Source organism: Chionomys nivalis, chromosome 4 (genome assembly GCF_950005125.1).
Source record: "Chionomys nivalis chromosome 4, mChiNiv1.1, whole genome shotgun sequence".
In the NCBI taxonomy this organism is placed as follows: Eukaryota; Metazoa; Chordata; class Mammalia; order Rodentia; family Cricetidae; genus Chionomys; species Chionomys nivalis.
The window spans coordinates 105,567,196-105,594,730 of NC_080089.1; the positions used below are offsets into that span (position 1 = coordinate 105,567,196).

General features: G+C 54.3%; 1 protein-coding gene across 4 annotated transcripts; it reads left to right on the forward strand.

Moving 5' to 3' along the window:
- On the forward strand, positions 1 to 26,795 carry Celsr3 (cadherin EGF LAG seven-pass G-type receptor 3). 4 transcript variants are annotated; one of them, XM_057768730.1, is made up of 36 exons: positions 1 to 3,733; positions 5,583 to 6,233; positions 6,607 to 6,832; positions 7,067 to 7,182; positions 7,553 to 7,641; positions 7,754 to 7,911; positions 8,500 to 8,663; positions 8,938 to 9,063; positions 9,158 to 9,327; positions 9,714 to 9,899; positions 11,054 to 11,170; positions 11,523 to 11,694; positions 12,048 to 12,189; positions 12,286 to 12,406; positions 12,722 to 12,905; positions 13,219 to 13,320; positions 13,540 to 13,554; positions 14,665 to 14,759; positions 14,953 to 15,162; positions 15,433 to 15,628; positions 15,834 to 15,989; positions 16,346 to 16,511; positions 17,208 to 17,375; positions 17,596 to 17,722; positions 17,816 to 18,022; positions 18,265 to 18,439; positions 18,627 to 18,739; positions 19,163 to 19,242; positions 19,714 to 19,840; positions 20,344 to 20,460; positions 20,555 to 20,703; positions 21,069 to 21,178; positions 21,503 to 21,661; positions 22,389 to 22,592; positions 23,462 to 24,353; positions 25,578 to 26,795. In XM_057768730.1, exons 1-36 carry the CDS (start codon positions 1 to 3, stop codon positions 25,603 to 25,605), a joined length of 9,951 nt encoding a protein of 3,316 aa, XP_057624713.1. In that variant the 3' UTR covers positions 25,606 to 26,795. The 4 variants fall into 4 exon arrangements, 3 of the variants coding, with proteins under 3 accessions (XP_057624713.1, XP_057624714.1, XP_057624715.1); XM_057768731.1 differs by having other exon boundaries at positions 19,717 to 19,840; XM_057768732.1 differs by lacking the exons at positions 21,069 to 21,178; positions 21,503 to 21,661; positions 22,389 to 22,592; positions 23,462 to 24,353; positions 25,578 to 26,795 and adding an exon at positions 19,410 to 19,470 and having other exon boundaries at positions 20,555 to 20,695.
- The last annotated feature ends 740 nt before the right edge of the window (positions 26,796 to 27,535 follow it).

A 27,535-nucleotide genomic window follows, 5' to 3' on the forward strand; every position in this document is an offset into this window, starting at 1 on the left:
ATGGCGAGGCGGCCTCTATGGTGGGGTCTCCGGGGACCGTCGACCCCGATACTACTGCTCCTTCTCCTCTCTTTGTTCCCTTTTAGCCGAGAGGAGCTGGGGGGCGGTGGGGACCAGGGCTGGGACCCAGGGGTAGCTACTGCTACTGGGCCAAGAGCGCAGACCGGCAGTGGAGCCGTAGCTCTTTGTCCCGACTCTCCCGGCGTCTGGGAGGATGGAGAGTCTGGCCTGGGAGTCAGGGAACCTGTCTTCATGAGGCTCCGAGTAGGTAGGCAAGGCTCCCGGAACGAACGAGGGACCTCTGAGCAACCAAACGCGGAGCTGGTGGTCCAGGCATTGGGTAGTCGGGAGCAAGAGGCTGGTCAGGGTCCAGGATATCTGTTATGTTGGCATCCAGATATCTCCTCTTGTGGGCGGACAGGGCCTTTACGAAGAGGTAGCCTGCCGCTCGAGGCTCTGTCCCCAGGGAATCCAGATCTGGGGAACATCCCTCCCCACCCTTCGGACCTTCTGGCTCAGCCTGATGGCTCCAGGTCAGTGTCCTTCCAGCGTAATGCTAGGAGAGCCTTTCGCAAGAGAGCGGAAACCTCTCGCTGCTGTGGGAAACTGTGGGCGCCAGGACGCAAGGGTCAGGGTGAGAGATCCGCGATTTCTCGAACGGAGAGGGGACCCCTTCGGCGGAACTGCCTCCCCGGCTCTCTGGGATCTGACCTAGGGGAGAATTCAGCACCACGTGCTGCAAGGACAGTTCCTACGCCAGATTCAGAACCACGCGAACCCCGGACAGCTCCCGAGCCGGCTCCCGAGCGCATGCGCTCCCGCGGTCCCTTCCGCCGCAGTTTCCTCTTTCAGCACCCTGGGCCGCGCCCTCCAGGATTCCAAACTGGTTCTGAAGCCAAGCAAATACCCTCCAAGAACCAGGGTCGGCCCCGGCGTGCCGCAAACCGCCACCCGCAGTTTCCTCAATACAACTACCAGACACTGGTACCTGAAAATGAGGCAGCGGGCACAGCCGTGCTGCGCGTCGAGGCGCAGGACCCGGACCCAGGCGAGGCGGGGCGCCTCGTCTACTCGCTGGCGGCGCTCATGAACAGCCGCTCGCTGGAGCTTTTCAGCATTGATCCTCAGAGTGGCCTCATCCGCACGGCGGCCGCTCTGGACCGTGAGAGTATGGAACGCCACTACCTTCGAGTGACCGCACAGGACCACGGTTCACCGCGCCTCTCAGCCACCACCATGGTGGCGGTGACAGTAGCTGACCGCAATGATCACGCGCCAGTGTTTGAGCAAGCCCAGTATCGGGAAACACTTCGTGAGAATGTGGAAGAAGGATACCCCATCCTGCAGTTGCGTGCTACAGACGGCGATGCGCCACCTAATGCCAACCTGCGCTACCGCTTCGTAGGGTCGCCAGCTGCACGCAAGGAGGCAGCCGCCGCCTTTGAGATTGATCCACGTTCGGGCCTTATCAGCACCAGTGGCCGCGTGGACAGGGAACACATGGAAAGCTACGAGCTGGTGGTAGAAGCTAGTGACCAGGGCCAGGAGCCAGGGCCACGTTCAGCCACCGTTCGAGTGCACATAACTGTGCTGGATGAGAATGACAATGCGCCTCAGTTCAGCGAGAAGCGCTATGTGGCACAGGTGCGTGAAGACGTGCGCCCTCATACAGTGGTGCTACGTGTTACGGCCACGGACCAGGACAAGGACGCCAATGGTTTGGTGCACTATAACATCATCAGCGGCAACAGCCGTGGCCATTTTGCCATCGACAGTCTCACGGGTGAGATCCAGGTCGTGGCACCTCTGGACTTTGAGGCAGAGAGAGAGTACGCTTTGCGTATCCGGGCACAAGATGCAGGGAGGCCACCTTTGTCCAACAACACAGGCCTGGCAAGCATCCAGGTGGTAGACATCAACGACCATACTCCTATCTTTGTCAGCACACCCTTTCAGGTCTCTGTTCTGGAAAATGCACCCCTGGGTCACTCAGTCATTCACATTCAGGCAGTGGATGCCGACCACGGGGAGAACTCCAGGTTGGAGTATTCTCTAACTGGTGTGGCACCAGACACACCCTTTGTGATAAACAGTGCCACTGGCTGGGTCTCTGTGAGTGGTCCCCTGGATCGTGAGTCTGTGGAACATTACTTCTTTGGCGTAGAAGCGCGAGACCATGGGTCACCCCCACTCTCTGCTTCAGCCAGTGTCACAGTAACTGTGTTGGATGTCAATGACAATCGGCCAGAGTTCACCATGAAAGAGTACCATCTTCGGCTCAATGAGGATGCAGCTGTGGGCACCAGTGTGGTCAGTGTGACTGCAGTGGACCGAGATGCCAACAGTGCCATCAGCTACCAAATCACAGGTGGCAACACTCGGAACCGTTTTGCCATCAGCACCCAAGGTGGTGTGGGCTTGGTGACACTGGCTCTGCCCCTGGATTACAAGCAGGAGCGCTATTTCAAGCTGGTGCTTACCGCATCTGACCGTGCCCTTCATGATCACTGTTATGTGCATATCAACATCACAGATGCCAACACACATAGGCCTGTCTTTCAAAGCGCTCATTACTCCGTGAGCATGAATGAAGATCGGCCAGTGGGTAGCACTGTGGTGGTCATCAGTGCTTCTGATGATGATGTGGGTGAAAATGCTCGCATCACTTATCTTTTGGAAGACAACCTGCCCCAGTTCCGCATTGATGCAGACTCAGGGGCCATTACACTACAAGCTCCACTGGACTACGAGGACCAAGTGACATACACACTGGCCATTACTGCTCGGGACAATGGCATCCCACAGAAAGCAGATACCACATATGTGGAGGTAATGGTCAACGATGTGAATGACAACGCTCCTCAGTTTGTGGCCTCCCACTATACAGGCTTGGTCTCTGAGGATGCTCCACCCTTCACTAGCGTTCTGCAGATCTCAGCCACTGACCGGGATGCTCATGCCAATGGCCGGGTCCAATATACTTTCCAGAATGGGGAAGATGGAGATGGAGATTTTACCATTGAGCCCACCTCTGGCATTATCAGGACTGTGAGGCGGCTGGACCGGGAAGCGGTGCCAGTGTATGAGCTGACTGCTTATGCTGTGGACCGTGGTGTTCCCCCACTTCGGACTCCAGTCAGCATCCAGGTGACCGTACAAGATGTGAATGACAATGCCCCTGTCTTCCCGGCAGAAGAGTTTGAAGTGAGGGTGAAGGAGAACAGTATTGTAGGCTCAGTGGTGGCTCAGATCACTGCGGTGGACCCCGATGAAGGCCCCAATGCCCACATCATGTACCAGATTGTGGAAGGGAACATCCCCGAGCTGTTCCAAATGGACATCTTCTCTGGAGAACTGACAGCACTCATAGACCTGGATTATGAGGCTCGCCAGGAGTACGTGATTGTGGTGCAGGCCACATCTGCTCCTCTGGTCAGCCGGGCCACTGTCCATGTGCGCCTGGTTGACCAGAATGACAATAGTCCTGTGCTCAACAACTTCCAGATCCTCTTCAACAACTATGTATCCAACCGTTCTGACACTTTCCCCTCAGGCATCATTGGGCGCATCCCAGCTTATGACCCGGATGTCTCTGACCACCTCTTTTACTCCTTTGAGAGGGGCAATGAGCTGCAGCTGCTGGTGGTCAACCAGACCAGCGGGGAGCTTCGACTCAGCCGGAAGTTAGACAACAACCGCCCACTAGTGGCCTCCATGCTGGTAACTGTAACAGGTGAGGGATGCGGGATAGGCATGTGACCTAATGATCTTAGCTTTTTGGGGCTCAAACCAGAATCTCTAAAGTGGTGGCTTCCTGTACCCAGTAAGATCCCCATAGACTTCAGTTCCACTCAGGTTCTTGGACAGTCTACAGAATTCTTAAGATTCTAGGGCATGTAAGAACCATAAGTAGCTGTTCGTATAAGAATTGCTCCTCTCTCCTTTTAAAATTTATTTATTTATTTATTGTTTTTGGGTTTTGTTTTTGTTTTTGTCAAGACAGGGTTTATTTGTAGCTTTGGAGCCTGTCCTGGAACTAGCTCTTGTAGACCAGGCTGGCCTCAAACTCACAGAGATCCGCCTGCCTCTGCCTCTGCTTCCTAAGTGCTGGGATTAAAGGCGTGCGCCACCACCGCTTGGCTTGCTCCTCTCTCTTTAAAGAAGGAAGGTCAGAGGTTCTTTGTGATGCTCTTGTGTTTCTAGGAAAATCCAGAAAGTTCATTCATTTCATGCCCAAATTTAGATAAGGGTTACTTTGGGTTTAGTCTCCCCTCACTTCAGTGGTCAGGAAGAACAGCTAACTTTGACAGCCTCAAGCAGGGAATAGGTCCATGCTACTATCCAAAGGTTGAGGACCTTTCCTTTTGGAAAATGTCCAGCGATCCAATAGCTTTCATTTCCCTAGACTTTCACGAACCCTTCCCTCATAGAAGGGACCAGGTGGAAAGACCCTTGAAGTATCACTGTCTAGAAGTGCCAGAGGCTTGGAGAATCTTTTCTGTCTCAGCTCTGGCGCTGGGTCTCCTGGCACTGACAGAGGAGGCGAGGTCTTCATTTCCTTTCAGTTCTCTCTACAGCCGGTCTTTATGGACCACCCAACATGTGCTTGCTCAGTTCTCTCTACAGCCGGCCTTTATGGACCACCCAACACATGCTTGATCTGAGATGAACAAAGCAGATAAGTACCCGACTTTCCTCTCAGGATGGACATTGAAATCACAGAACCCAGGACTAGAGTGTTAGGTGGTTTGAGGAGGATAGAGGGTGGCTCTACATCAAGGTCCATGGAGCTCGCTGATCCAGCATTCTGGAGAACTGCATTGAGTGTTCACTGGTCCAGGACCTCATCTACTGCCTTGGGGGAGCAGTTGGCTGGCAAGAGATAGCCTTGTTTTGGAACTTATTCTTTCTTTTGTTTTGTTTGTGTTTTATTTTGTGAGACAGGGTCTTACTATGTAGCACTGACTTGAACTCACTATGTAGATCAGGTTGGCCTCAAACTCACAGATATCTGCCTGCCCCTGCCTCTGTCTCCCATATGCTGGGATTAAAGGCCTGCGCCACCACACACCTAGCCTTTGCCTCCCCCATTGTTTCTTGTAGGGAGTGTTCTGCTGTTTCTGTTTCATTGGGGGAAGATGGGAAACTGGAAATGGATGGCCAATGGTCCTGGCTTTTTCTCTTCCTATCCTTAGTGGGGGTAGCCTATCTATCACAATGACTAGGAATATGAATTACTGAACACTTACAGAACTTCTTGTGTGTTAGTAGAATACTGACTCATTGGGAATTGTGGGGGCAGGGCTGGTGGAGTGCCCTGATGCTAAGGGCCAGATCTGAGCTGGATAAATTATTGACTCAAGCCTCTCTCCCCGTGTTGGGGATGCTGGAGTAGGAAGCAGCAGCCAGTTGTTATCTTGATGCTGGGAGACACGGTGATTACTAATCCTAGACTTGTACCTTGTTAGGGGTCAGTCTATTGACTCGTAGGTCTAGGTAATCACTGGCCTCAGACCTTTTGTGTCCTAGGGAGAGGCAGCTACTGACCAGAAACTGATCACTGCCCTTGCCCCTACCTGCAGATGGCCTGCATAGTGTTACAGCACAGTGTGTGCTGCGTGTGGTCATCATCACGGAGGAGTTGCTGGCCAACAGCTTGACTGTGCGCCTGGAGAACATGTGGCAAGAGCGCTTCCTATCACCGCTGCTGGGCCATTTTCTTGAAGGCGTGGCTGCAGTGCTCGCAACCCCTACCGAGGATGTTTTCATCTTCAACATCCAGAACGACACGGACGTGGGGGGCACCGTGCTTAACGTGAGCTTCTCGGCGCTGGCCCCTCGTGGGGCTGGGGCAGGCACTGCAGGGCCCTGGTTCAGCTCCGAGGAGCTGCAGGAGCAACTGTACGTGCGCCGCGCCGCCTTGGCTGCCCGCTCGCTGCTCGATGTGCTGCCCTTTGATGACAACGTGTGCTTGCGCGAGCCCTGTGAGAACTACATGAAATGCGTGTCAGTGCTCCGCTTTGACTCCTCCGCGCCCTTCCTGGCCTCGGCCTCCACGCTCTTCCGACCCATCCAGCCCATCGCCGGCCTGCGCTGCCGCTGCCCGCCTGGCTTCACGGGAGACTTCTGCGAGACTGAGCTCGACCTCTGCTACTCGAACCCGTGTCGCAATGGCGGCGCGTGTGCGCGGCGCGAGGGAGGTTACACCTGTGTGTGCCGCCCGCGCTTCACCGGTAAGTCGGGTGCAGCGCCGGATGAAGCCCTGGCGACGTTTAGCGGCGGGGCTACGGAGTGCGAGTGAGCACTGGGCATCTTTTCTAAGGCAACTGGGTCCTGTAAGCGGAGCGACTGAGCCCAGCCCGCAGAAAGCCTAAAGCTGGGAGAGAAGTAGAAATCCTAGGCGCAAGGCGCTGGAGGGGAGGGGTCAGGGGCGGAGCGACGAGGCTGTGGGCGGGTCCTCGATGGTGCCCACAGATCGTTTGAGGGCGTGCCCACAGGCAGCTCAACCAGTCAGAGGCCGAGGGGCTTAGCCTTGAGGCTCCGGCCTCCGAGAGCGTGGGCGGGGCGTGGGCGGGGCGTGGTCCTCTGACCCGTGCTGCCCTGCAGGCGAAGACTGCGAGCTGGACACTGAAGCTGGCCGCTGCGTGCCAGGCGTCTGTCGCAACGGGGGCACCTGCACCAACGCGCCCAATGGCGGCTTTCGCTGCCAGTGCCCCGCGGGCGGCGCTTTCGAGGGCCCGCGCTGTGAGGTGGCCGCACGCTCCTTCCCTCCCAGTTCGTTCGTCATGTTCCGCGGCCTGCGGCAGCGCTTCCACCTCACGCTGTCCCTCTCGTAGGTGCCCGCCCCGTGTCACTGCACGTCTCTCCTCTGTCCCTACCTATGTAACCCTGAGCCATATTGCTGACTGCCCAGTCCTGTGGTCCTTCCAGGACACCGCCCTCTTCCCTGACCTCTGTTGGGATGCTCTGGCATCTCCCACGCTCTGTTTTCTGCTCAGCTTGAGCTGGTTTTCCAACAGAGGGTGTGAGCTGTCTGCTCCTAATGGTCCCGGTCCATCTCCCCCAGGTTTGCAACAGTGCAGCCCAGCGGGCTACTCTTCTACAACGGACGCCTAAATGAGAAGCATGACTTTCTGGCTCTAGAACTTGTGGCTGGCCAAGTGCGGCTTACATATTCCACGGGTGGGTGCCCCTGTAGATTTTTGTGGCAGTGAGTGGGATGCAGGTGTTCCAGGGATGGCTGGCAGAGTCGATGCGTGTGTCCCCTCAGGTGCCCTTAACTGAACCCCTGAGCACACTCTTCAGTGCCAAACAGATAACAGTGAGGACCGGGCTCTGTGGCCACTCCCTCAGGGAAGGTCTGTCCCTTGGGAAGTCTTTGTTTCTCCTACGTGTTCAAGGACTCTGTAGTCCAGCCAATGTGGTCACCAGGGAATATGGTGATCCCGTTATTCAGCATGACCCTTTGAGTACCTGTATTTATGTAATTGCCGGGATGGGGCCACTCAGGAACTCCAGACAACATGCCACGTACATAATGGATTCCCCACAGGTGAATCCAATACAGTGGTGAGCCCCACAGTCCCAGGAGGCCTGAGTGATGGACAGTGGCATACCGTGCATCTGAGATACTACAACAAGGTGGGCACCGCCTCTGGCATAGTATGGGTGGGCAGTGTCGGGGAGTCAGGATTCTGAGTTCACCTCAGGAGTTACCACAGGGGCATTGTTGATTGGTGTGCCTGGTCTTCAGCCCCGGACAGATGCCCTAGGGGGTGCTCAGGGCCCTTCGAAGGACAAGGTGGCTGTGTTGAGTGTGGATGACTGCAATGTGGCTGTGGCTCTGCAGTTTGGTGCTGAGATTGGCAACTACGCATGTGCAGCTGCTGGTGTGCAAACAAGCTCCAAGAAGTGAGGCCCCCACCCCCCGCTCCTCATGTTCTCTGCTGACCAGAGCCCACCTTAGCCCTTCACATAGTCTGCCAGACTCCTTGTTCTTTTCCCAGACAGGCAGATCAAAGACACTGGAAGCCTACTCAGTCTAGCCCCCAATCCCAGATTCTACCCCTGGCTTCTGGCTTCCACACAGTCCTCAGAAAAAGTCCCTAGGCATTCTGTCCTCGAAAATGTCTCCATACCTTAAGTCTCTAATGACACACATTGCCTCTAGTCCACTAATCTCATAAATAGCCCCTGAGACCATTGAGCCTGCTGATGCCACCCCTCAATCCCTCTTCTCCATCCCCCACCCCAGCCACCCAAATGCCTCCCTCCTCATCATTGTCGTCAAACCAAAGTAGCCCCCCTTTCCCCGACCATCTGCCCCTCATGGTCTTCTTTACCTCCTCACAATTGCATTCTTAACTCTTTGCCCATCCTGGTCTTATCTTCTCCGGCTAATCCCCCTTCCCTTAGTCCTATCCCCTATTTCCAGTAGCCCCCAGGAACAACCCTACTCTGGTTCCAGACCCACCAATGACCCAGACTCCTGACCCCCAGGTCCCTGGACCTGACGGGCCCTCTGCTCTTGGGGGGTGTCCCCAACCTTCCCGAGAACTTCCCCGTGTCCCACAAGGACTTCATTGGCTGCATGCGAGACTTACACATTGATGGCCGCCGAATTGACATGGCAGCCTTCGTTGCAAACAATGGCACTATGGCAGGTAGGCCCAAAAGCTCCTTGTCCCTATTCATTTCCCTTTCTCCCTCATGAGGAGGAGGTGGAGGGTTGCATGGGATGGCTCCACATCGGACCCAATCCAATACTACATGGCGAGAGCCACACTCTATGCGGCCTGTAGGGCCTTACGCACACTCACCTACTCCTTAGAATGGGAGGGTGACATCCTGCACGTTCAGTCCCTGGGCTTAGCATCCTAGCCAGCACTCAAGTCCTCACCCAGCCTTCTCATATCTTCCTCGTCCTTTCCTCTCCAGGCTGTCAGGCCAAGTTGCACTTCTGTGCCTCAGGCCCCTGCAAGAACAGTGGCTTCTGCTCAGAGCGCTGGGGTGGCTTCAGCTGTGACTGTCCTGTGGGCTTTGGTGGCAAAGACTGTCGCCTCAGTGAGTGGGCATCATGGGGCAGGAGGACCCTGCAGGGTGAGTAAGGCCTGTTCTTGGGATAGGATCTGTAACCCTACTTCTCTTCTGCACTCAGCAATGGCCCATCCCTACCGTTTCCATGGCAACGGCACACTGCGTTGGGACTTTGGAAAAGACATGACTGTGTCCGTGCCATGGTACCTGGGACTAGCATTTCGAACACGGGCAACAAAAGGGGTCTTGATGCAAGTACAGCTTGGGCCACATAGCGTGCTCCTCTGCCAGGTATGTCTGTCCTTCCAGTCCTTCACTCTTCGCCCTCTGCTAATCGCCAATGCTCCCCAGCAGCTGGGTTAGAACATATAGCATAGTTCTCTGTCAGATGTCTTAACACCCTGGACTCTGCTCTGAACCCTGCATGTGGACTCTTACCTATCATAATGTTCTCTGCATGTTCAGGGCACACACACAGCTCTTCCTTATAACTGTACCAACCCATGACCCCTGGCTCTGCCCTTTGCCCCAACCCATGTCAACACCACGATATCCCCAAACAGTGCGCTGTGCACTGGGTATAAGTTCTAATGCATATTCCTGACCACTGCACCCCCTGACCTCACCTCCTGGCCTCATTCTAATCTAACCCTGGGGCTATGCATTTCTACTCACAGCTGGATCAGGGGTTGCTGTCTGTGACACTAAGTAGGGCCTCAGGCCATGCCGTCCACCTCCTATTGGACCATACGACAGTCAGTGACGGCCGGTGGCATGATCTTCGGCTGGAGTTGCAGGAGGAGCCAGGTGGCCGAAGGGGCCATCATATCTTTATGATTTCACTGGACTTCAACCTCTTCCAGGTCTGACCTCTGAACCCAGGGTAGTCTGTTCTCAGCTTTCCAACCAGACTTAACTTACGTGACCCCCACCTCTTGTACAGCTCCTTTCCACTCCTCCAACTACCAGATCTGATATTCTCCTAGCCCTTTGCTTTGATCCTACTCCACCAGCCGGGTTGTTCTGTTAGGCAACCCCTCTTGAGTCAAGTAGGCTCCGTATATTTCTGGCTTGATCTTGTGGTACCTCTGTAGTTAGGACTTTGACTTTGCCTGATTCCCGAAAGCCCATTCTGTTGTCTTCCCTAATCTCTACCTACCCCAAGCCAAAATACTGGAATTTCAGGGATGGGGAGATGGCTCAAAGGATAAAGCACCTGCTTAGGCAACTGTAGGGACTCACGTTCCAGTCCCAGAACCTATGTAAACACAGGGCAGGCATAGCAGCTGCCGGTAATCCCAGCACTCAGGAGGCAGACAGGAGAGCCTCTGAGTAAGCTGGCTCACTAGACTAGCCAGAATTGATGAGTTCAGCAGTTAACCGGCTCAGTTAATGAAGTGGAGAGTGGTCAAGGAAGACATCTGGTGTCAACTTCAGGCTTCCACATGTATAATGTACAAATACATCTACACACATCATTGACCCATACACATATGAGCATGTATATACACATAAGCACACTGTATACTCATATATATGCTCAGAAAATAAGATCATAGAATTACAAGGTTGGTCCAGGAGGGAGGAGCCTGTCTGAGCTTAACTCTTTATTTGTTTATTTATTTATTTATTTATTTATTTATTTTATTTATTTATTTATGTATGTATGTATGTTATGTGTATGAGTATTTGCCTCCATGTGTGTATGTGCACCATATATATGTCTGGTGCCCAGGGAGGCCACAGGAGAGTATCAGAACTCTTGCTGTGAGCTTTTTGCAGGTGCTGGGCATCAAACCCAGATGCTCTGGCAGAGCAGCCAGCCCCAAGTCAGCTCTTAACTGGAGCTTTTGTGTTAGTGGTCACCCTTGCCACAGAGACTCGTTTCCAAACCGTTCTTCTGATACAGGGGTCAAACATGGTCACACAGGACTAGAAGAAGCCATTCTGACTCTGGGGTATGACAGGGATTTACTAGGTGCCCCTTCCCTCCGTGCTGACTGTCCCCTCTTTCTAGGACACCATGGCTGTGGGGGGTGAGCTGCAGGGCCTGAAAGTAAAGCAGCTCCATGTGGGAGGCCTGCCCCCCAGCAGTAAGGAGGAGGGTCCACAGGGTCTGGTTGGCTGTATCCAGGTGAGGATGAGCATGATACTATGATAGGGGTCACTAGGGACCGAAAAGTAGCATTTAAATCCATGTTGGCTTGGGAGGGGGGCTAGATGACCCAGAGAGATCAGAGACAAACCAAACCTTCCTCTGGCAGAAGTAAGAGTCTAGCTTAGATAATCTAGGATCATCTGGAAGACACGGCAGAAACAGCACAACGAGGAATCCTTGAGGGGGACTGGATGGGGATATTTAGGGAGGCCTTCAGTTTTGTGGAAGGGACAGAGGAAGGCTGCATGTCATGGATCGTCAGACTGTGTGGCTGGTTCCACAGGACTGCCTTGACATGAGTCTCGCCATTTTCTCTCTGTGTCTATAGGGGGTCTGGATTGGCTTTACACCCTTTGGGTCCTCAGCCCTGCCACCTCCCAGCCACAGAGTAAATGTGGAACCTGGCTGTGTTGTGACCAACGCCTGTGCATCTGGGCCCTGTCCACCCCATGCTAACTGCAAAGACCTCTGGCAGACCTTCTCCTGCACCTGCTGGCCAGGTGGGCGTTGAGAGAGTTGGAGAAAGAACCAGGAGCCATGGAGAAGGCTCAGGCACTAGAGGGCCTAGGGCAGACAGAAACTGAGAGGGTAGAACCCTGCCTCTTTCCATGTTCTTTGACCAGTGTTCTTTTTTTTAATATTTTATTTATTTATTATGTATACAATATTCTGTCTGTGTGTCTGCCTGCAGGCCAAAAGAGGGCATCAGATCTCATTTCAGATGGTTGTGAGCCACCATGTGGTTGCTGGGAATTGAACTCAGGACCTTTGGAAGAGCAGGCAATGCTCTTAACCACTGAGCCATCTCTCCAGCCCCTGACCAGTGTTCTGATCTTCCTGATCCGACCTGCAGGTTACTATGGCCCAGGTTGTGTGGATGCCTGCCTCTTGAACCCTTGTCAAAACCAGGGATCATGCCGCCACCTTCAAGGAACCCCCCACGGCTATATCTGTGACTGTCCAAATGGCTATTTTGGTCAGCACTGTGAACACAGGTGAGAGGCTTGGGACTAAGATGGTGGAAAGACCTTGTGGGAGCAATCAGGGTCACTGAAATATCATGGATGCACTTTATCTCATCTCATTCCCAGGATGGACCAGCAATGCCCTCGGGGCTGGTGGGGAAGCCCAACGTGTGGACCCTGCAGCTGTGATGTTCACAAGGGCTTTGACCCGAACTGCAACAAGACAAATGGGCAGTGCCACTGCAAGGTTTGCCTAGACTCTGACTCCTGACCTTTAGCTTTCCCTTGGACCCTACCTATGATTCTTGTCCAATTTGTTATCCTCTGCCACGTGACTTGGGCCCTAATTTTTTAATCTGTGTCCTACAATCTAATTGCCACCTCTCATGATTGACTTCTAAACCCTTCCTTGTCTGAGGCAAGTCTTTCTAGCCTATGAGCTCTTTTGAGATTTTTTTTTAAAAACTTTTGCCCTTGATTCCACTCATCCCCAACCTTTCCCCTAAGAGCCTTCCCTGAAGCCCAACCTCTGACCTCAGGCCCCTGACCCACCCCTAAACAGGAGTTTTACTACCGACCGAGGGGCAGTGACTCATGCCTGCCTTGTGACTGCTACCCTGTGGGCTCCACCTCGCGCTCATGTGCACCCCACAGTGGGCAGTGCCCCTGCCGCCCAGGAGCCCTTGGCCGGCAATGTAACAGCTGTGACAGCCCCTTTGCGGAGGTGACAGCCAGTGGCTGCCGAGGTAAGCAAGCTCTGATCACCTCCAGTCGAGGACTGGCTCCAGCATGCTGAGGGACCAGTGGCACTGCTGGCATCTGGAGGTGGTGGTGGGCTCTGGGAAGCTACTCCTGAGAGACACCAGTTACACCGGGAGCCCTATCTTTACTATGCATGCATGGCTGACTTGTCATAGACTTTAACAGGCCAGCTCTTTAGAAGCCAGCAGGGGAGTGGTAGACTCTGGGCCTGGGCATGGGAGTGGTGAAACAGCCGTAGGTATGGTGTTACTTGCCTTGGAACCTGACCACCAGGCTCAACACTCCCTTTCTCCCCAGTACTCTATGATGCCTGCCCCAAGTCCCTGAGATCTGGTGTGTGGTGGCCCCAGACTAAGTTTGGTGTTTTGGCCACAGTACCCTGTCCCCGGGGGGCCTTGGGTGAGTATGTGGTGGGCAGCATTGTTGCCGAGGGTGGGGCAGGTCTGACTTCTGATTGTTACAGCCGCCTCTTTCACCAAGTTGGGTGGTCTTACCTTATCTCTGTAAAGAGGTGGGATAGGGTGGAATCCATGTGGGCCCCTTATACTTCTTAGGGGCGCTGGCTCCCTTCCCATACTCTCATTAAGCCTCCATCTGTTTCTCTTGGCTTCTGGGCAGGATTGCGGGGTACAGGTAAGGAAGGGGTACGTGTTTGCTCAGGTGCGCTGCCCCCTCCCACTGCCAGAGCTTTTGCAGACCCCCCCCTCCTGCTGCTTAAGGTCCTTGCAGACCCCTCCCTGCTGCCTGAGCTCTCTAAAACCTACTTCTGTCCTCCTGGAGACCCCTACCTGTGATCTGAGGACCCTAGGGAGCTTCTCTGGTGCCCAAGGTCCTCAAGGATCCCTCCCCATTACCTGGGGATCCTTCAGATCCTTTTCCATGCTCTAAGTCCTTGAATACGCTTCCCTACTTCCTGAGGTCCTTGTAGGGTTCCTCCTATGGGTCAGAGTCACCCACCAGCTTCTCCTTGCTGCCTGAGGGCCTCCGAGAACCCTCCCTGCTGCTTGAGGTCTCTGCAGTGGCTGGACAGAGATTGTGTGTGCATGCTCACATGTGTGTCCTTCTGTGCCTGTGCATGTGTCTGAGTCTGTCTTGAGGGGATGGGGTTCTGAGTTTAAGTTAGGTCTCTTGCTGGTGGACACAACTTATTCAGCTTCTATCCCAACTGCATAGACAAGGGAAGGCGATGGGAATAGTCTCCATTATGGTAGTTCAAACTTGTGTGAGAACCCTCCCCCACCTCACTTGGGTCATATGATACTCCTGGGTGATCTTGTCTGTGTCAGCATGCTTGTGAGTATACAAGAGAGCAGTGTGTGTGTGTGTGTGTGTGCGCGCGCGCGTGCGCACACTTGTTCATACATCTGTGTGTGCAGCTAATGGGCATTGGTGGCATGTGTATGAATTTTGGCCTGTATGAGTGAGTGAGTGTGTATAAGAGTATGTGTGTCGTGTGTGTGTGTGTCGTGTATGTGTGTGTGTGTATGTGTCTACAGTATATCCTTAGACTTTTCATCATGTGGTTAGTGGTAAGAATGGTTCTCAGAATCCTTGGAAGAATTGAGCAACAAGCTATTGGAAGCCACCTGGGCTTAGGCTGCAGCATCTAGGCACCTAATCATAAATGTTTATCACTCTGGCCCATACCTCAAGGCTCCTTATGGGATAGAAGAGGGTGCTGTGGCCACCTCCCAGCAAAAGTACCCAGGCTCCAGGCCTGACCAGGGGATTGCCTGCCCCCAGGTGCTGCGGTGCGGCTGTGTGATGAGGACCAGGGTTGGCTGGAGCCAGACCTCTTCAACTGCACCTCGCCTGCCTTCCGGGAACTCAGTCTGCTGGTGAGACTCTGCCCAACTAGTGCCCTGCACCCAAGACCTTCGGGCCTGTGGTAGGCCCAGTATAGACCTCAGCCCTTGACCTCTTGGGCATTTCCTAGTTGCCCTTTCATCTGCCCAAGCCTCTCTCCCTGTAAGCCTTTTGAGAAATGCCTGCAGGAGCACAGAAAAACCTCCGCCATCCTTGTCCTGGCAGCTGGATGGCCTGGAGCTGAACAAGACAGCACTGGATACCGTGGAGGCCAAGAAGCTGGCTCAGCGGCTGCGGGAGGTGACCGGCCAGACCGACCACTACTTTAGCCAAGATGTCCGAGTTACTGCCCGCTTGCTGGCCTACCTGCTGGCTTTTGAGAGCCATCAGCAGGGCTTTGGGCTGACAGCCACTCAAGATGCCCACTTCAATGAGGTGGGCTGTGCTCTATCTGTATTCTCTATTCTATGGCCCTGACCCCAGCTCCATAGTTCCTCCTCTCTAGCCTCCTAACCCTGTACCCCCAGTTTATACCCCTCCTGACCTCTGGGAAAACAAAAATCCTACAATTTCCCTCTTCCCTGTCCACTTCAATCCTGCCCTCTTGCCTCTTAGGCCCCAGTAATATCCGGCTAGACCCCTCATGTCTAGCCTTTGTACACTCTTACTATCTGGGTGAGTCCAGCTCCATCTCCATCCTTCTAGAATCTGCTGTGGACCGGTTCTGCACTGCTTGCTCCAGAGACAGGAGACTTGTGGGCAGCTCTGGGGCAGCGAGCCCCTGGGGGCTCCCCAGGAAGCGCAGGGCTAGTGCGGCATCTGGAGGAATATGCAGCCACACTTGCGAGGAATATGGAGCTGACATACCTGAACCCTGTTGGACTAGTCACACCCAATATCAGTGAGTGGTAGAGGGGACGGGAGAAGGGCAGGGGGAGCTCTGGGGCTGGTACTACTGCCATGCCTAGTCCTCTTCCAGCCCCTGCCCTCATACCAAGGAAATACAGCCTGTGAAGCTCAGGTGTGGCATGGGCAGAGGTGGGACTGTAACCCTGGGCGTGGGAAGGAGGTCCTGGACAGATGTTACCCATCTTTTTCTTGGGCAGTGCTCAGCATTGACCGCATGGAGCATCCTAGTTCAGCTCAAGGAGCCCGTCGTTACCCCCGCTACCATAGCAACCTTTTCCGGGGCCAGGATGCCTGGGATCCCCATACACATGTGCTGTTGCCTTCCCAGTCCCCACAGCCATCCCCATCTGAAGGTAGGAACCCTTTCTGTGACTCCTGAGCCAGGTCCTGTCGCCTTATTGCCTCCCAAAGTCTGATAGCATGTCACCTCTTCGCCAGTTCTTTCCTTGTCAGACCTCCCCAGCCCCATGGCTGCTGTGTGAGACCTTCCCAGGGCCACCACCATATCCATATCCACTTTGCCATATCTTTACCTTACCGCCTCACTACCTTTCCCATGTTCCTCTCGTGGCCCCTGCATCCTCTGCTCCCCAGTTTCTGGATGTGTGTAGAAGGGATCTCTGTGCCTGGGTGCTGGGCTGGGTTCAGGGTTAGATCTGTGGGTGTTCATGGTAAGAAGTCACAGTGGCTCCTTCCTTTCCTTTGGCAGCTCTGCCCACAAGCAGCAACATAGAAAACACCACAGCCTCAAGTGTGGTCTCCCCAACAGCCCCCCCAGAGCCTGAGCCTGGGATCTCCATTGTCATTCTCCTTGTGTACCGCACCTTGGGAGGGCTTCTTCCTGCGCAGTTCCAGGCTGAGCGCAGGGGCGCCAGGTACCAGGCATAGAGCTGCTCCTTGTCCCCTCAACCCTGAGCTTTTTGTGAGCTTCTACCCCACCCAGCATTCCTTTCCTCAGTGGGCAGATGAGCAGGTCCACAGGTAAACAGATGACCCTGTGCACAGCTCCAGGGAACCTGCCTGAACTGAGTTCCATGTGAATTTTCTTCGGTTATAAAGAGCAGCAGAGGTGCAGGGGCGACAGACAGAGACATATATGATATATGGGGATCGTCTCTCTCTCTCTCTCTCTCTCTCTCTCTCTCTCTCTCTCTGTCTCTCTGTCTCTCTGTCTCTCTGTCTCTCTCTCTCTCTCACACACACACACACACACACACACACACACACACACACAGGAAGGGTACATGCATGATCCGGGGACAGATAGGCCAACTGGCTGATAGAGGAAGACATAGACAAATTGGTTGGGGAAGTCAGAGATGGGAGGGTGGAAGAAGGGAGGGTTTGAGGCTGACAGTCACAGGCCAGTCCAGAGCTGTTCGGCCTTAGCTCAGTCTAGGCAGTGAGTCTGAAGCCCCTGGCAGGCCAGCAGAGGCTGGATGGCGTTTTTAGAACCAGCATGTGCTCTGCAGGTACCCGGATCGTGGTCAGTCATGGCAAGTGGTTTGGTGGAGAGGTGGGCAGTCAGTCTTTGTTCAACAGTGTCCAAGACCAGCTGGGTGTCTCCTCAGGCTCCCCCAGAACCCTGTTATGAACTCCCCGGTGGTCAGCGTGGCTGTTTTCCATGGACGCAACTTCCTAAGTGGTGTTCTGGTGTCCCCAATCAACCTTGAGTTCCGCCTACTACAGACAGCGAATCGGAGCAAGGCGATCTGTGTGCAGTGGGACCCACCTGGCCCGTGAGGACCCCACTCTGGAAACCTTTTGTCCCTGTTAACCTCTGGGAGGTGCCCCAGCCTGTCCCCAGGCCCCAGTCTATGCCTCCGTGCCATTAGGCCTGCGAGGAATGCTGTTCCCCAACTCCAGGCACCCTATCCCTCCCCCACCATCTCACAAATCTCTGCCTGCAACAAAACACATCTGGATGGAAAGGTAGATCTGACTCTCCTCTGGATACAGGGCAGACCAGCATGGGATGTGGACGGCAAGGGACTGTGAGCTGGTACACAGGAATGGATCCCATGCACGGTGTCGCTGTAGCCGCACAGGCACTTTTGGAGTCCTTATGGATGCCTCTCCCCGTGAGGTAGAGTTGCGTTCAATGACCCAAAGAAGCGGGAAGTCAAAAGGGCAGGAAACTCTCTACCCAGCATTCCAGTGACTATCCTTAACTCCACAGCGGCTAGAGGGGGACCTAGAGCTGCTGGCGGTGTTCACGCACGTGGTCGTGGCTGTGTCTGTGACTGCACTAGTCCTGACCGCAGCTGTCCTGCTGAGCCTGCGCAGCCTCAAGTCCAATGTGCGTGGGATCCATGCCAACGTGGCAGCTGCCCTGGGAGTAGCAGAGCTCCTCTTTCTGCTGGGAATCCACAGGACCCACAACCAGGTGCAGGGCCAGGGCCAGGGCCAGGGCCAGGGCCAGGGCAATGTGTCCAGTGACTCCGCCTTTCCCAAAGCTTAGGAGCTAAGATCAGGCATGCCCAAGTTGAGGTCCTGGTTTGGGGCGGGACACTGGCTGGAATTAAATGCTGTTGTTAGGATCGTAAGTGGAAAACAGATGCCTGGGGTGGGTCAGAGATGCGGTGGGCGGGAGAGGTCCTGACAGCGGTCTCTTGGCCCCGCCCTCAGCTGTTGTGCACCGCGGTCGCCATCCTCCTGCACTACTTCTTCCTCAGCACCTTCGCGTGGCTCCTGGTGCAGGGCCTACACCTTTATCGGATGCAGGTTGAGCCTCGGAATGTGGATCGTGGTGCTATGCGCTTCTACCATGCTTTGGGATGGGGCGTCCCTGCCGTGTTGTTAGGTGAGGTCTTACCCACAGGCTTGTCATCTCCAACCTCCGCCTATCACATGGTCTGACCCCAGGCTATTTCCCCCAACCCTGTCACCTCCCATGGAGGATCCTGTTTGTATTTATCCTGTGTCCTTCACATACTAGGGGTCAGAATTTAGACTACACCTCCTTGGTTCTAACTCTTCTCTTTCCAAAGGCCTGGCTGTTGGACTAGACCCAGAGGGCTATGGGAACTCTGACTTCTGCTGGATCTCCATCCATGAACCTCTTATCTGGAGTTTCGCTGGCCCTATCGTCCTTGTCATTGTGGTGAGTGTCCGGCTCTTGGTGCCACTGTGTGCTTCATTTTCAGGAAGGAGGGAGGAGACTTGGAGCAAGTGATAGAGTAGCAGGTGGCGGGGCACAGGCATCCTGGACTGCTTCCATCTCGTGTATGGTCACAGTGAACTCCCACTCCGCTGGCATGAAAGGGGGGAGGGTCAGTTGGGTCAAAGACTTGGCTATTTCTCATGCTGTCTCCATTTCTCTGTGTCACTGTCACAACCCCACTCAGCTTCCCTTTCCATCTCTGACTCTTGTGTGGCTTTTGAGCTCTTCTGTCTCGTTCTGAGTCATACTCTCCCCTCCCCTCTCATTTTCTCTCTCTCCATGCTTGGGCTTGTGGTCTTGGTCTCTTTCTGTTTCTTACTGTCTCTGTCTCTCTCTCCCCGCTCCACCTGACTGTGGGTGTAGATGAATGGGACCATGTTTCTCCTCGCTGCCCGCACATCCTGCTCCACAGGGCAGAGGGAGGCCAAGAAGACCTCTGTGCTGTGAGTTGGCTAGTTGAGGGAAGTAGTGGTCCTCAAGGTGGCAGACTCCTCCTGGGTGGGCTCTGGTGGAGGTTGGGCTCCAAATTCTGCATGAAGGGAAGTCCTTCCTGCCTTGGCCTGTGCTCCCTCTCCGGCCTCACATGGACTTTCGCTCTGTTGTCTCCCAGTCCCTTGGGTGTCCCAGGACTCCTCCACGACCTGAATGTTTCACTTTACCCCCTGTTACATGTATGCCTATCTCCTGTTGACTCGTGGCTCCCTGACTCCATTGTCTTTCCCACAGTCTCTCAGGGTTCCCTGAATGCTCTCCCGGTTCTTTGTGTGACTTCCCGTCTTCTTTAGTATCCTCCTTAGACTTCCATGTTCTTGTGTGAAGTGTTTTCTTGATGTGCCCTGTCTGCCCTCCTGTGTCCCTACATAAGCCCTGCTTGACCCTGGCGTGTCCTCCTGTGTCCTCCCATGTCCTTACAGCAGGACCCTGCGCAGCTCCTTCCTGCTCCTCCTGCTGGTCAGTGCCTCCTGGCTCTTTGGCCTCCTGGCAGTCAACCACAGCGTACTGGCCTTTCACTACCTCCATGCTGGACTCTGTGGCCTTCAGGTACCTCTGGTGGCCCTCTCCCATCCTAGACCTGGATGGGGTTTCAGCAGCCTAGCCCTAGGTGTGGCATTGCCACCAGGCCCGGAGCTCATTCTTGCTGAATGACTATGCTAATCCTAAACCAGACACTGACCCTGGCTACTGACCCCAGGCCTATAACTGATACCCAAGTAGTCACTGAGATCAGACTGAGAGCTGATCCTGGGCTGCCCTTCATCAACACTGCAGCTTCTGATCCCTTGCTAACCACACTAGCATTGACTTCAGCTCCTCCTGCCATTTGGCCTTCTCATTATGAGTCCTGAGATATTCCCTCACTTTCTCTCTGATCCTCACCCTTGGATCACTGATTCAACCCTAACCTGTACCCACACACACCGATACTCCCGTCTTCGCTGACCCACAGAGACTTTTATTGGCCCCTGATTGATGCTGTCAGCTGTATTCTGAGCTTCTGTCTTCTGATCTCTCAGTGACCTTCACTGACCTTCACTGACCCACAGGGCTTGGCTGTCCTGCTGCTCTTCTGTGTCCTGAATGCCGATGCTCGGGCTGCTTGGACCCCGGCCTGTCTAGGCAAGAAGGCAGCTCCTGAGGAGACAAGGCCAGCACCCGGGACGGTGAGAGACTGCTAGGGCTGGAGGTGGGGATGGGAACCCTAGGATGCCTGGATCTGAGGCTTCTTCAGAACTAACTCACACCCCTGTCCCTCAGGGGTCTGGAGTCTATAACAACACCGCCCTCTTTGAGGAGAGTGGCCTTATCCGCATCACTCTTGGTGCCTCCACCGTCTCTTCCGTGAGCAGTGCCCGTTCCGGCAGGGCCCAGGACCAGGACAGCCAACGGGGCCGCAGCTACCTCAGGTGAGTGACCATATATGACTTAGTCTAGTTCCATGTCACCAAGCGTTGACCTTATCAGATGCTAGGGAGGGTGACCACCTGGAACTCTGCAGCAGCCCTGCCCAGATGTCTTCTGATAAATAGTCCTAGAGGCTCCCTCGGCCATTCCACATGCAGCAGGCCATGCACTCTAAGGCTCCCTCGGCCATTCCACATGCAGCAGGCCATGCACTCTAAGGCTCCCTCGGCCATTCCACATGCAGCAGGCCATGCACTCTAAGGCTCCCTCGGCCATTCCACATGCAGCAGGCCATGCACTCAAAGGCTCCCCAGCTTCCAAAGCAACTTGTCACAGTCGTCTCTGATGAAGGATTCTGCATTTCCAGGGACAATGTTCTGGTTCGACATGGCTCAACCGCTGACCACATTGAGCACAGCCTCCAGGCTCACACTGGCCCCACTGACCTGGATGTGGCTATGTTCCATCGAGATGCTGGTGGGGTTGGAGCCCTGGGTCAGGGAGGAGGGGCATAGAGGGTGTCTTTATGATCTGCCTTCTTCTACCCCAAGCTGGGGGCAATGACTAACTGAGTAGGGCAAGCTCCTCTCAGGTCACTGCCCCAGAAGGCACCTACCCATCCTTGCTTGTGTAGTTCACCCTTGATTAATTCAAGTCCTTATGTCCCCCCCAAAGCTCCATCCAGCCCCCACCTTAGTCTCCTTGCTGCCTTGCTTGCCCACTTCCAGACCCTCAGCTAGGGACCTTTCCTTATCCCTCAAGTCCCCTGCTTCTTCACTTTCCTCCTGACCTTCGCCCCAGGTGCGGACTCTGACTCTGACAGTGACCTGTCCTTGGAGGAGGAGAGGAGTCTCTCCATCCCCTCTTCAGAAAGTGAGGACAATGGCCGGACGCGAGGGCGTTTCCAACGTCCACTCCGCAGGGCAGCCCAGAGTGAGAGGCTCCTTGCCCACCCCAAAGGTGACAGAAACTCGCTGATTCTATGGGTGATCAAGGGACTCCCATGATTCACCGAGATGTGATGTAGGGACCTTACTATCTCCTTATGATTCCTGAGCCTGGCCCACTGGGACTCTATGTGCCATTCCCACCCAGATTTCTAGGAGTGCTTGGGGACCCAGGAGCAACCTGGGTGATGATATTGAGGCCAGAGATGTTACAGAGTAACTTGTCCCCTCAGCTGCCTAGCATCCCTGTGGTTTGGGGTTTATCTCGATCCTCCTAATCTCAGCCACCAAACTTCCATCTCATCTGTACCCTTGTAGCTAAGGATGAAGGCTAACTTCCATCTCATCTACACCCTTCTAGCTGAGAAGGAAGGCTCTGCTGATCTGAGAAGGGACACCCTCCTGTTTCTATTCCTTTTTAAAAACATACTTTTATTTTGTATATGTGTGAGTAGGTGTGTATGCCAACTGTCCTCGGGTGGAGGTCACAGGACGACTTGCGGTAGTCAGTTCTCTTTTTCATATGGTCCTGGGAGTCAAACATAGCCTAACAAGCTTGGTGGTGGCGAAGTGCTTTCACTCACTGAGCCATCTCTCCATCTCTCCTCTTCCTATTTCTCAGTGAGGACAGCCAGGGCTTGAAGAGTCGTTAGGTCCAGGGGTCACAGAGTCTGGTTCACAGGTCTTAGAAAGCACTGGAGTCAAGCCCGAGGCTCCTGTAACCTGCTCTGGCTTCACAGATATGGACGGCAATGACCTCCTGTCCTACTGGCCAGCCCTGGGAGAGTGTGAGGCAGCAGCACCGTGCGTTCTGCAGGCCTGGGGCTCTGAGAGGCGCCTTGGACTAGACACCAACAAAGATGCGGCCAATAACAACCAGCCAGATCTGGCCTTGACTAGTGGAGATGAAACCTCCCTGGGCCGGGCCCAGCGGCAGAGGAAAGGTAGGCCTTTTCCTAACCCTTTGGCCTCGCTGTAGGAGTCCTGAAGGCTGCTTGGGCCCAGACTTGATGGGAATTGAGCTTCCTGGTCCCAAGTGCGGAGGTCATCTTGCTCTACTCTGACAGGCTCCTGCTCCTCAACCTGCTTCATGGTCCCCAGAGACAGCCTGCCCCCTCCATATCCTGGCTTGTACTCCCGCATCCTCAGAAGCCATCTTCCCTCTGCTTCTGCATTCCCACTCACTTTGCAAACCACAGAAGCTGTGACCTTGGAGTCCAGAGCTCCTGCTCTGCTCTAGGTCTTTGTCTCTCACACTGGCTGTAGCGTCCCGAGGTTGTCCTTGCACCAGCACAAGAGGGTTTTGCTCTTGGTCTTGCATCACAGGAACACTGGAGACTGCTTCTGCTCCAGCCCAGGGAATTCCTACCTTTTTGACACAGGCCTGTATTTCCAGGACTTAAGGTTATCCTGCTTCTTACTTCTTTTTTTTAATTTTTAATTTTTTATTTTTTTTTTAAATTTATTTATTATATATACACTTTCCAGGATACAGTGCCAGATCTCATTACAGATGGTTGTGAGCCACCATGTGGTTGCTGGGAATTGAACTCAGGACTTCTGGAAGAGCAGCAGTGCTCTTAACCTCTGAGCCATCTCTCCAGCGCCCCCACCCCACTTCTTACTTCTTGGAAGTCTGCCCTGACCCTGCACGGTGACTGCCCTAGCTTGACCCACAAGATTCCTATCTCCTACTGTGACCCTTGTTCCACTGTCTGTGTAGGACCTCTGGAGTTTCCTCTCACGTCTGCACTTCCTTGGCTAGATCCCTGCCTACTCTTTGATACATAATCTGTCCCCAATTCTTCCACAGGTATCCTAAAGAATAGGTTGCAGTACCCATTGGTGCCCAAGACTCGAGGCACTCCTGAGCTGTCCTGGTGCCGTGCAGCTACCTTGGGCCACCGGGCTGTGCCAGCTGCCTCCTATGGTCGCATCTATGCAGGCGGGGGCACAGGTAGTCTTTCACAGCCAGCCAGCCGCTACTCTTCCCGAGAGCAGCTGGACTTGCTGCTAAGGCGGCAGTTGAGCCGGGAGAGACTAGAGGAAGTTCCAGTTCCCGCCCCTGTTTTGCGTCCCCTGAGCCGACCAGGCTCCCAGGAACACCTGGATGTTGCGCCAAGCCGCCTAGAGCCCAGAAATCGGGTCAGCACCCTACCACGGAGGCAGCCACCCCGGGACTACCCTGGAACTATGGCTGGACGCTTTGGGTCACGGGATCCACTGGACTTAGGGGCACCCCGAGAATGGTTGAACACACTGCCCCCACCCCGCCGCAACCGGGACCTTGACCCACAGCACCCACCTCTGCCCCTGACTCCACAGCGGCAACTCTCAAGGGACCCCCTCTTGCCATCTCGGCCCCTGGACTCTCTGTCTAGGATCTCGAACTCTCCGGAGCAGCTGGACCAGGTGCCTAGTCGGCATCCCTCACGAGAGGCCCTTGGACCAGCCCCACAGCTTCTCAGAGTCAGGGAGGACCCAGCCAGTGGCCCTAGCCATGGCCCCTCCACGGAGCAACTCGACATCCTCTCCTCTATCCTTGCCTCCTTCAACTCCTCAGCCCTGTCTTCCGTGCAGTCCTCAAGCACGCCCTCGGGCCCTCACACCACTGCCACGCCTTCTGCCACAGCCTCTGCACTTGGGCCTTCCACACCTCGCTCAGCCACATCCCACAGCATCTCGGAGTTGTCACCAGATTCAGAGTAAGCAGGGCCCAGACACCTGTTCATACACTTGTCAGCTTAGAGCAGCTGCCCCACGGACCCACCGAGTCCACCGTAGAATGAATTGGGAGTTAGCCCATAGATACGGGCCACTCCAGGCTCAGCACAGCCCGGAGACCACATTAGGGACAATTGTAGCAGAAGATGGGAACAGGGCTAGCTGGAACTTGCTTACACATCCCAGAAAAGTGCTGACAAAGACTAGAACTAGTGGAGGGGGCAGGCAGGAGTCAGGGCATCAAAGTACGAAATAACCTGGCATTTGCATGAGACAATGAGGAATCTTTGTTCAGGTGGCTGTGCCTAAGAGGTCATGAGGAATAGTGGCATATTGTGCCAGACTGAGAATGTCATTCGCTCATTGTTGTATTCCATGACATGAGACTGCTCCCACCTGTGGGCGCTGTGGAGTTAGGCACAGTACAACTCAAAGGCCCACGAGTCATCTGTGGGGTTGAGGATGCCAGAGACACCCAGAAGTGGCTGGACACACAGGAATCCACGAAGGAATGGGGGAGCAGGAATGAGCATTGCCAGACCCAGAGTAAGCAGGGCCCCATGGGGGAGTTGCCAGGTCTAAGAAGACAATGGAGAGTTGTCAGTCAAGGAGAAACTGCCAGGTCAAGCTCTGGAGGAGACATGACTGGGAGGGAAGTAGGCCTCTGTGGATAGGGCAGGGGACCAGGAGAACAACTGAGCAGGACCCAACGCTGAGAGGACAGAGGAGGTAGGAAGCAGGGGCTTAGGGGACCAGAGCTCTAGCGGGACGCTGAAAGGAAAGGGTGAGGAAGAGACAACTCACCCGGGCCCCTGCAGTCTGGTTTTGGGGGCTGCACAAGTGCCAGGGGACTGAGGACTCGAGCTTCAGAGTCACTTGAGTTTCGGTTCCATCTCGCATCTCCTTGATGAGATGAGGCATAGTTCAAGCTACACAGCAGCTCTTCGTCTGTAGACTCGGTTCAGAGAAACAAACTCCCTGGGATGCGGAGATTTGTGGTGTTGTCTGAATTACGGATGCTTCATGTAGTCTCTGCATAGGTGGTTTCCTAAGCACCGAGACCTAGGCAGCCACCTGCTGAGAGGTCTAGGCTGTGGAGGTCCAGATGGGTATTTGGAGGGCGCAGAACATGGAGTGGGCATGAGGGGCTGAGGGCTGAGAGGGAAGTCGTCTTAGCCATGGCCTTCCATTTCCACACTCAACAGAATTCCCAGAAGCGAAGGTCACTCCTGAGGGGCTGCCAGCAGGTGAGGAGCCACCACGGGCAGCAGAGGATTTGGGCCGATGGAAGAAACGTCGTGACTGATCCCAAGGCAGCCCTCTTGAGGCCCTCCTCAGTGCAGTGTGACAGTCCCATGCGTCTGTGAGCATGAGTGTGACTGGTGCGGGTGGGGGCTGGAGGGAGGACTTTTATACATTTTGTAACTTTGTAACCAGAGAGATATGCTTATGTTATTTTTCAGCTCTTCTGTGTCCCAGGGGTCCGAGACTGGGCTGGGAGGGGATGGGGGAGAGATGCCGTTGGCCTCATCCGGGTCCTTTTCTTTCATCTTACGGGTGGGGTGGACAAGTGGGACACTTCCCCTGCCTCTTCCCCACATTGATCTGAACAGTGTTGGGGTACAGAGTGCAAATTGATCTTTGCATTTTCTCCAGTGCCCCACAGGCCAAACTCCAGTGTGTGGGGGTTGGTCTTGCAGACAGGAGTCCTCCCACTCCCTCCTGAGGGCTTACTGCCCTTACTCCGCTAAGTGGATGTGTATTTCTTGGAGTCCCTGCCACTTACTGCCTTAAGACCCAGGACTGATGCTGTGGGCGCTGGGAGAGCAGCAGACGTCATGTTTACAGATCAAGGCTTCCCTTCCTCCCTTGGGGAGGGACTTGGGCCTCTAATCAGACATTCCTACCAGGGTGTGAGTAGAGGGGACACTCCTTTGTCTCTGCTTCTTCCCCTGCTTAAGCAACTCTAGTCTGTGGTGCCATTGTTCACTACACTGCCCCCTGGAGGGATGAGTGGGAGGGTGAACAAAGGAGCAGAAACAAGGGAATCCAAGACCCAGAATGTAGGTGCCTCGGCCTCCCACTGTTTGCAGGATCCTCCCTGGCACCAGGCTGTAGCAATGACTGCCCCACTGTCTGTTATTCCCTTATAGAGGGAAAAATGACTGTTAGGATCCTGTTCACAAACCTCTTTTGTTATTTGTCTGATGTCCATAACTGGGGATTTTAAATTTTTGTTACTTTGTTTACAGGTCAAGATTATTTTTTTTAAGTGTTGGTTTTTATTTACTGTCTACAATGTAAAACAGTGAACTTCCACACTTTGTTTACAGTTGAGAATGGTTTCCCATTTGTTTACAAGTGAAAGGTAGGAGAAGTGGGAGAGGGGCTTAGAAGACCCACCTGTGATATCCCTGGAATTGGTCATCTTGAGGGGGGGGGGCGTCTAACCCTGACCCTTTCCAGGTCAAATGTCAGCTGAGTCTTCTGTTTAACAGCACACACTGAAGGAGGCTCAGGGCTGGGGTTCTGTGCAAAGGTCGCTCACCTCTACCCGGTGTATACACTTGGGAGGCAGTTTCTGAGATTCAAAACCCCACTTCGCTGCCTGTGCCAAATCCCACCAGAGGTCGCTAACTCTCCTTACCCAGACTGAGCTGACCTCTGCCCTGAAGGGCGGAGTGGTCTGTCAGTGGGAGAGTGTCCTTGCTACGTCCTAGGTTCTGTAGATGCCCGTCTCTGGGGTCCCCTTCCAGCACAGTGGCCCTCTTTCCTGTCTGTGTAAATTGTTCCGTGAAGCCGCGCTGTTTTGGGAATAAACTTCTATAGAAAACACTTGTTCCTCTTTCTGTTTCAGATGTAGGGATGGTTGCTATGAGTGATTCACCCAGAATGACCTTGGAAGGAATTTGAGCTCTCCTCCCTCCAAAATATCCAGTTATTTTTAGTTCATTTCATGGCAGATTTGGACCAGGTTCCTACTGAAGTACGGCCTTTCACCTTGTGATTGGACCAAACTTAGAGCATAGGAGCTGGGCAAGAGAAGCCTCTTCTGGGGCTAGGCAGCAATGGGAGGGCTTCCTGATTTCCAGAGCCTGATTTGTGGCCCTGCCCATTTGTCAAACCAAACCTAGGAGTTGCCTTCCCAGTGTGTACCTTACCC